This window comes from Triticum aestivum, chromosome 7D (assembly GCF_018294505.1).
Source record: "Triticum aestivum cultivar Chinese Spring chromosome 7D, IWGSC CS RefSeq v2.1, whole genome shotgun sequence".
In the NCBI taxonomy this organism is placed as follows: domain Eukaryota; kingdom Viridiplantae; phylum Streptophyta; class Magnoliopsida; order Poales; family Poaceae; genus Triticum; species Triticum aestivum.
Window position 1 is genome coordinate 80,201,765 of NC_057814.1, and position 9,281 is coordinate 80,211,045.

Below are 9,281 nucleotides of genomic sequence, written 5' to 3' on the forward strand. Positions count from 1 at the left end.
TTTTAAAATGAAAATGTCTCATGTATGATACTTTTTATGAACTGTCAATCTGGTCTTTGTGATACACCGAAATGTTTCTAGAAAAACTAGGTTCAAAAGCTTATTTGAAATTGATTAGTACTATTGAATTACTCTACTTTTCATCTGGTAGCTTTATTTTTGCTCATCTAGCAAAAATAACGTTTCGATTTGACCATCCTGAAGTTTTCAGAAACACGCGGAGGCATGGGCCAGAGAAAGCAACGCAACGGGAGAAGAAGAAAGAAAACTCCCGAGAAAGCACCGTTGATGGGCCGTGATCGCCAGCCCACCTGCACGGCCCGACGGCAAAGCCCGCAACGGAGCTCCTTAACCCTAAACCCTGACCCCTCTGGTAGCGCGCCTCCTCCCCGACCCCGACCCAGACGCCCCCTTCTCCCCCTTCTCGTCCCCGCGTCTCTCCGGCGGCCAGCGACCCTCTCCGGCGATGACGGTTCCCCGTAAGCAAGGTGAGCACCTGCCCCTCTCCTCTATCCAGTGGCGGAGGACGAATTATTCTTAAATAAGGTGCGGCGGAGCCTTCACCGGCAACAACAGCGGCGGCGCCGTGCCACCCAGCGCAGCCCACCAGCAGCGCCGTCAGGCCGCCGCTTACGCAAGCGCCTACGCCCGCGGCTGAGCTCTGTCTAGCCTTCGCTTCTCCCGTTGCCCGCCTGCTCGCCGCCCGCGGCGGCCACTAGCACTAGGGTTGGTCGCTCGCTCGCTTCCATGGCGTGCGTGATGGCTGGCTGCATTCTACGCCTCTTCGTTTCGTTCCTGGACAACTACTGTCAATCGATGATGCCTCGTTGCAGACTTGCAGTTCGGTCAATTAACGAATGATGCCCGAGCAAGTATGAGGACAGGTTCATGTAACAAAGCCCAAGCCTGAACAGCGACCGAGCCCTCTTTTTCTTCTTTTTCTTTTCTTCCTAGCCGTCCAGCGATGTATGCACGAGAGGAGTCATTCGTATAGTGTACCGCCGCCTTATTTGTGCAGCCGCCAGAGTGGCTAGGCCAAACTGTAATCGAAGCCCCTCTTTTGAACCCGGGGTTGCGCCGTCACATCCGCTGGAATTTTCTTATATGGTTCTGTGGATTAATATCATGTTTTCTTTGGTACAGCGAAAATGGTGGAGCTTGAAAAAGAAGAGGACCCCTTGGTCCACGACGAACCCATGCTGGATGATGATGATACCGACGAGGACTATGTGGAGTCAGAGGATGACGATTCAGAGGAAGAATTGCAGGCTGAACCTTCAAAGAAGGCCGTGTACAACAAGGAGGGGCTCCTTGAGAAGCTCGAGGACATCGCCTGGCCGGATAATGTGGACTGGATGCACAAGCTCACCGTCGACCATGACCAAGGGGAGAAGGTCGATGTGAACGACGATCTTACCCGCGAGCTCGCTTTCTACACCCAGGCTTTGGATGGCACGAGGCAGGCCTTTGAGAAGTTGCAGTCCAGGAAGGTCCGGTTCCTCAGGCCGGCAGATTACTACGCGGAGATGGTCAAGACTGACACTCACATGCACAAGATCAAGGGGAAGCTCCTGTTTGAGAAGAAGAAGATTGAGGAGGCTGAGGAGAGGAAGAAGGCGCGAGAGTCGAAGAAGCGATCGAAGGAGGTGCAGGCAGAGAAGCTCAAGGAGAGGGCCAAGGAGAAGAAGGAGAGCATCGAGTCGGTCAAGAAGTGGAGGAAGCAGAGGCAGCAAGGGGGATTTTCCAAGGGGAAGGAGGACGGGCCAAACCTGAACTTTGAAGTTGAAGAGGGACTCAAGCAGCACAAGAAGCAGAGGCCTGGCGTTTCTCCTGGTGACAGGTCTGGTGGTCTTGCTAAGCGGGGTAAACAAGGAAAGAACCATAGGTCAAAGGATTCCAAGTTTGGTCATGGCGGTCGCAAAGGGATGAAGAAGCAAAACACTGCTGAGACGACGAATGACTTCAGAGGATTTAACAACCAGAAGGGCGAGTCAGGAAACAAGAAGAGGAAGATGTTTTGATACAGTGTTGTAAGAGTCTGTCCCTGCTTCCTTGTGACACTATTATATTCTTGTCTTTATGTTATTCCGCTGCAGTACTACTCTATCACTAGATGCAAAAATTAGCTGGATGTATGGAATTTGGGGAGGCAGCCCAAACACAAGACATTTATCTTTAGCTGTGCTATTCTCCATAAGATGCGGTGTCTTTTGCATTTAACTTGTGATTGCCCTTTTGGTTGTCGAATGCAGCTGAACCTTACTATCTATGCAATTATGTCAAACATTACAGTTTACAGCTTCTCTGTATGCCTTCCTGTTGTTTGTACTTTGTTCTGGAGCGTTTTATTGTACCAGCCTGCAAGCTAAAGTGAAAGGAGTAACACTTGGTAACTATGACTGCCAGTACAGTCAAGCCTTGGTTTCTTAAGTTATGTCTTTCTGTATATATCTTGCATTAGCTACAGACCTCAGTGCGTCACATTCGTCCTCCTGTTCTGCTGCTTTGATAGTGAATGGTTTGTTTTTTCGTACTCCATTTAGACTATACAGATTTGGTTGTGATGCATTGTTCTTTCTTATTGCTACACATGGCCAGATGCAGTTGGGATCATTTTCTTTTCTTGCTGATTTGGATCGTTGGAATAACTTTTGCATTAGCTACAGTGTTCTATATGGGCTGCACTGCTTGCGATGAATGCATATGCCTAAATTCTCCCAAGTTGCAGCTTGGCTGGTTATGCCCGTTCATGTTTTGTCGTTTTTATGCGATTGCCTGTTGTGATGTTACACTTTCTCTGGAAAATATGGGCACTATAACTTACAATGCCAGTATTTTCCAGTTTTTGTCTGTCTATATCGTGGTGGCGATGGCCATCCTGGTTGCTGGTACTTCTCCATGGAGTGGATCTAATCAAGGGGCCTGATTATGCTGAAAATACTTGTACAAGTTGGTAAAATAACAAAAAGAATGTGGAAAGATGGATGTTGGGCCAGAGGACACAGGATTGTTATCCCCACCATGGAAGTAAGATGGATGTGGTGGTTTATCGGATTCTAAAGAGAACCCTGCTTTGCTGAACCCCTGTTCAGATTATTTGAGTTCATGGCATCCTCCACAGGGAACCAATTTCCATGAGGTACTGCTGGAAGAGGTGGTGTAGGAGACTGGCCATGTTGTAATATGAGAAACCTTCTCCTTGTGTGTCAGGATCTATCCCAGACTCCACAACTTTGCCCTGTTCTCTAGTTGGAGAAGCTTGCAGTGGATCTAAGAGGCGGCTGAAGATGGAACAAAATTTTGACTAGGAGCTACTGGGAACAGTCCCGTAAGTGTAGCATTTTTGGGCTACTGGCATCACAGAGTTAGCTATTGTTGGATTCAAAGCACTGCCAGTGCCAGATGCTTTCCTGGAAATAGGAGAGATGAATAAGCAATTAAAAACAGAGCAAAACAGGAAAACCCCAAAAAAAATACCCGCAAAGTAGCATGCAGTTAATTTTAGTTTCCGTTTTCTGTACAGAATGGCTCCATTAAACATGAAGCTACTCATGAATCAAGCTGAAACTTACTGTGCTACAGAACAATGCATGTCCTATGAACACCACCATCATGCCCCCCCACAAAAAATCCCTGGACAAAACAGCTTTACCTTTAGCCAAAAATTTAGCATTATAATTTGGCTATATTAGCAACAGAAATTGTAGAATACAAAAACTAGTCATGCAATGAACATAGTTCTTGTCATGAACTGATAGTTGTTCCAACTCGTCAGAAACATCATCACAGTCTCTTTATTGTTAAACACTGATTCCACCATAGCAGGTATCCTTAAAGGTTAAAAAAAGAGCATATATGTATAAAATTTAATTTGCTGAGTGATCTCATGTTGGAAACATCATCATCCACAGTAGCACAACCACCCTTTAGGCATTATCAAAAGCCAGTGAATCTCCCTTTCAAAAAAAAAAAAAGCCAGTGAATCTCGGTTCCCGTTAACCTATGTGGCCGGACGATTCATTTTGCTATGCCAGTCGCCAGTGCAAGGACAAATCTATAACATTCAGTAGCCATCAGCTAGAATGTTCTGGTTTCACAGTGCATGTATAGTAACTGTTGTCGCTTCGGTGAACTGTTTGATTCCAGTTTGAGCCTGTGCACTTGCGTGCATATGGTTTCTGGGGAATATCTTGCCTGTAGATTCAGCCATGGATGCTTAACAGGGATCATCGTACATCGTAAATAATCAATTTTCATATAGAAATACATATCATAGAAAAATGAGATCGAAAATATTCCGAGATGGCAAATATTCGGAGATGACTATGAAAACACCTCTCTGGATCCTCGAATTGAAAGAGAGATTGAGAGGGATCAAGAATCCTAATTCTCGCTATTTGGAATGGATCCAATTCTATTGAGTCTGACTCATAGTGACTAGGATGAACTTCGTGGCTGGAGGACAACAGTCGGTCGAGGTCAACAGCGGCGTCCTGCTGCACAGATAGACACAACCACGAAATGCAGAATCAGCTTTGTTGCTTTCTCACTTGGGCTTCATGCTACCTTGCCAAACAAATCTCACCGCTTATAGTATCCATGTGGTCCATTGCAACCAAGTTGGAAAATTGGCTACGCAGTCACACACCACATATGTATGTGGCTGGACATATGTGAATTTGGCTTCTCGCAATTTTCGGGAGCTTAGCAAGGCAGAACAAGCTCCCAAATCAGAGTATACAGTATATACAAATACAAATGACAAAGAAAGGAAGTCAGTAGATTTGTTCGCGAATTAGCAAACAGCGGCTACATATAAGAAAGATATCGTTTTTAGACTTCAGAATCAGCAGGAGCTCTCTCAAGCAAAATTTTACTCAAAGCCAGAGGGCTTCCAAGATACAAGCATCTCTTCACATGATAAGATCTTCTTAAGGAACATTATTCCAGATTGATACAAACTTGTGCCACAGCGAGAAACAACATCAAGAAGACTGCAAGCTTCGGCGGCTATAGTACCCACCCGCAAAACCCGTCACAGCTTCTTTATTGCTAAGCACTGACTGACTCCACCAAAGCATCTAAGGTTGAATGGTCTTGCCATTCGAATTATTCTAATTTACCGAATCTTCTATATAGCACGGAGCAGTAGGTGTGGTGACAAAATGAAAAACTGTGTTGCTAATCACGAGATACGCGGGAAGGCATCAGCTTGTTTTAGCGACGCTTTCGTAGAAGAGTATGTAGCCATTGTCGGTGTTACCACTGAACTCCTGTGCTGAGCCGAAGAATGTCTGTACCATGGACTCATCGGTCATCTCAACAGTCTCATCGTCAAAGAACAACCAGTGGTTGTGGCTCTTTACCACACTGATGTAGTGGCCATGATTTGGCCCACTTCCGACGTGTACTAGCACAGCGAAGAGGGAATATTCCAAGTCTGAATTGTCGACCGTGTTCATGAGTTTAAGCTCCAGTGGGAAAACAACTCGGTATGTCAGCTTTTTGTAGCGGCCAAGCTGCTCGATGTACTTGAAGCGCTTGAGATGGATTACCAGGATGTTTGGCTGTTTCTTTATCTTCATTCTTTTCTGTGCTTCTTGTAAACTGAAATTAATGACAACTTCAATCAAGATCCAAGATAAACAGAGATAATCCAAACACACAAAAAATGGACAGGCGATGCAACAATTTTGATACATTGAATATCAGATCAAATTGTGATAGGCGAAATGAAAATGAATGCCTGTGCCATACACATTTTTTGCCAAATAACTGAATTTGGAAGTTTGATATGCTAGTGCATAGTCAATGAATGAACTTAAAGCACATAAGTCAAGCAAGCAGGCAGAGGTGATAAGTAACAACATTTCCACAAGCTCTTATGCTACTCTACCGAATCGTGATGTGGACCACGAGGAAATGGAGATACCAGATATCACATGAGGAAACAACAGGCAATCAAAAGAAATGGAATAACATACCTGCAGCATTTGTCACAGAAGAACTTATCCTCGGCGTTCAAAGTTTCTGTTGAGCTGAAGTTTTTAAGACAGCTGGTGATTGAACTATTTTGTTCTATATCCAGGCTCAAGTCAAGAAATGTTTCATCTCTATCAGTGACGGTTTCACATCTCAGACATTTTGTTTGATTAGTCAATATTCCCTAAAGAAATAAAATACTATGAGGCACATCTCCCAGACTGCAATCAGAGCATGATTCATACACAAACGATATAGGCAGAAATGGATGAAAACTCACCTGGAAGCATTTGTGGACCCATGTAGTCTCTGGTTCTTTATGACTACCATTGGGCTGACCATTAATAGGGCCATTAGAACTCTTATTTGAAGATGAATTTTGAGGAGTTTCTTTATTGGCTTTACATTCTTTCTCGAGAATGTCAACTAGCTCATTCAACAAAAAATTCAGAAATTCATGAGCATCCTGCAAAACAGAACAGTATAGCAGTCATGGTCATTTGGGATGATTGAGACGACATAACACGCTAGTAAATGTGTCATCATCACGTAATTTATTACCTGATGCATATAGCTGCGGAAAAGCTCATTCTGTTTCTTCAATCGTTGTATAAAACGCTTTGGAGCAATAACACCCGTTTTCTTCTTCTGATTGCTGATCTGTGTGCAGAGAAGAACAGGACAATTAGACTTTGCAATGTGCCATTGAGCCATTCATTCCTGCTTCCGTGTAATCCAGCATAGCTACTATTATCAAATCATACAACTGAAACTAGTAAAAGGCCTCCAGATAAAAGGCCCTACCCAAATGAACATTGATGTTCAGACTAAAAGATAAACGAGGAAAGCAATTGACTAGCACCTATGTATCATCTCACTGCTGAGTTAAACACAAACAAACCCTGAAACCATAGAGATCAACCAAGACAATAGCAAGTGTTATCCTGTGAATGTTCTCCATTTAACATGCATTATAGTTATAATCACTTCCAGGTTTATCAATTAATTACAAAGACTCCTGGTGTTGCTCCACAGTCCAAATTCTTGAATTTGGCACTAGCAATACTCCAGGGGGGTTACTAGATACTGCAGAATGCAGAATTCTTCAAGAAACATATGCATTAAACTATAGGCCTCTGATGAGGAACCCCTCAATAAACCAGAGGAAATCCCATGTTATTCAGGGGATATGTGATAAAGTGGCGGTTCAGATATAATATGTGTTACATGTGATTCGTATATGACGCAGCAAATGAAAATTAAGGAAACTGAGGCAGAGGAAACAATTTCAACAATAGATAGCTGCAATGGTACCTGAGAGAAAAGGTCAGCTAAGCAGGTTAACATGTTCTCTTCGCCATCACTGGCGCTTTTATTGTTTGCATAGTACTGCAGTAATTGCTCGCGAAAAGAAACACAGAAGTAAAGTGCCTGTAATAGAATCAGAAAACAATTTAGCCAATCTCATGAGGAGTACAGATATAAATCAAGAAAACATATTATCCTCTCCCTTCTCACAAAGTTTCTGATGAGAACATTAGTCAATTATACAGGTCAAAACAATTGATGAGAACATATTATCCCCCATTGCCAAAATTTAACATTAAAAATGCAACCTCTCGGTTCAAAGTTCGAACACACATAGTCGAAACAGGAACAACATCTCATCATCCATCAGGCCAACCCCAAGAGTGAGTTTCTCCATACAAGGGGCGCTGACTGGACTCTGAACCTCACTCGCTCCGCGGCCTCCGCTCACCACCCCGCACACAAATCTACCCCGACGTCGCAAGATCGAATTCAAGGCCCCGCGATCCGACGGAAAACCGCGCCCCTCCCGGCGCGGGGAACGCATTGAACAGGACGAATCAATCGCGCGCGCGCGCTTGGGGGCGAAGGAAACGAGGCGCCCGCCCGCGCGCACGCGACGATCTCGGATTTGGGGGGGCCGTACCTGGAGGACGCTGTTGCAGTAGCAGGTGTTGCCGAAGTTCTCGAGGCCGAAGTAGCGCTCGCCCTCGGGGAACTGCTCGCCCAGCGCCTTCTCCAGCCTCGAGCTCGCCGCGCCCATCACCGCCCAACTCCCATTTGCCCGCCCGCGCTGCACGGCGACGGATCGGCCTCGCCGACGTGACGCGGGCCAGTACCGGCTTGGGGATCGGTGGGCGGGGGGGTTGGAGCAGGAGGAAGAAATGGGACGGACGGATGGATGGATGGTTTGGAGGAAACGGGCGAAATAAAAAGCAGTGCATGTGTGCCGCTGGGGAAGGAGTCGTCAAATCGGTGCGGCCGCCTGCGCTGCGCTGCGCTGGTGGAGGTGGACGCTGCCGGCCGGTCCGGTGCGATATCTGCGACCGACCCGGCAAATTTGACAAATTTAACCTATAATCGAAATCAAATCACAGAATGAACTGGTTACGAAACTATTTCACTCCCCTGACCCTTTTGTGTAGCGCCTGGCCCTTTTGTGTAGCGCCCAGGCGCTGCACTAGTGCAACGCCCAGGAGCTAGGCGTTGCACTAGGCGCTGCACTGTGTAGTGTGGCGCCTAGCTCTCAGGCGCTGCACGCTGACTTGGGCACATATGGGTGCGATGCTGGCCGTGTAGCGCCTATCTGGGAGGCGTTGCACAGTAGGTGTGGCGCCGGCGTGGCGGGCGCTACACAAAAGGGTCAGGGGAGTGAAATAGTTTCGCAACCGGTTCATTCTGTGATTTGATTTCGATTATAGGTCAAAATTGTCAAATTTGCCGACCGACCCATGTCGTCATGGGAGCAAGGGGCTCGTGTCTATCTTAATTGGACGGCCCGGATCGACCCACGAGCGTGGGATCGGCCGCTGCTGGCCGAGACTGCGACAGGCCCCCCCTTGCGCTCCGGAACGGACCGATCGCCACGCCGTTAAAAATCCTTTACGTGACGTTTTGTCCAACTTTCAAGACGTTTTAAATCATTACGAGCACATCATTCATCCATCCGCGAACCAACATGTGGTTGAATGGTTAGAAGGACTGTGGTATCCCCAGTCCATCAGGGTTCAGGTCTTGGTGCTCGCATTTATCTTTCGGAGGTGCTCATATGGGTAGGGTGTGTGTCCTTTCATAGGGGTGAGTGTATGTTCGTTGGAAGAAGGAGATTGCATGCATCGATAATCCATTGATCATGTGCATGATGCACATATATAGGTACAGGGTGGACCGGCCTCTACTTGTCTCCCAAGATGTACAAATATACGAGAGGGAGAGAGAGATACAACGGTATAAATACAGACCCAAGTCCTATACACATGCGGTGGACAACG

General features: G+C 46.2%; 2 protein-coding genes across 2 annotated transcripts; one reads left to right on the forward strand and one right to left on the reverse strand.

The window, feature by feature from the left end:
• Positions 1-404: 404 nt before the first annotated feature.
• Positions 405-1,970, forward strand: LOC123166846 (probable rRNA-processing protein EBP2 homolog; the record flags this gene model as incomplete). The annotated part of the gene is given in 2 exon segments (XM_044584652.1): positions 405-488; positions 1,144-1,970. Coding segments are annotated over 2 exon segments (849 nt in total), but the record flags the coding sequence as incomplete, so codon positions are not given.
• A 2,876-nt stretch (positions 1,971-4,846) lies between these two features.
• LOC123165815 (ubiquitin carboxyl-terminal hydrolase 3) lies at positions 4,847-8,239 on the reverse strand. The gene is made up of 6 exons (XM_044583547.1): positions 7,937-8,239; positions 7,297-7,413; positions 6,544-6,642; positions 6,263-6,448; positions 5,985-6,166; positions 4,847-5,607 (listed from the first exon to the last, which is right to left on the reverse strand). The coding sequence occupies exons 1-6, from the start codon at positions 8,051-8,053 to the stop codon at positions 5,208-5,210; spliced, it is 1,101 nt and encodes a 366-aa protein (XP_044439482.1). The 5' UTR covers positions 8,054-8,239; the 3' UTR covers positions 4,847-5,207.
• Between the last annotated feature and the right edge of the window lie 1,042 nt (positions 8,240-9,281).

What these genes read in the sequence shown, in the direction of transcription:
- LOC123165815 (XM_044583547.1), bottom strand. Translation starts at nt 8,053, where the DNA reads ATGGGCGCGGCGAGCTCGAGGCTGGAGAAGGCGCTGGGCGAGCAGTTC. An exon ending in TAGCTGACCTTTTCTCTCAG is followed by an intron (nt 6,643 to 7,296) that starts GTACCATTGCAG and finishes CTCTGCACACAG; the next exon opens with ATCAGCAATCAGAAGAAGAA. An exon ending in GGGTCCACAAATGCTTCCAG is followed by an intron (nt 6,167 to 6,262) that starts GTGAGTTTTCAT and finishes TTATTTCTTTAG; the next exon opens with GGAATATTGACTAATCAAAC.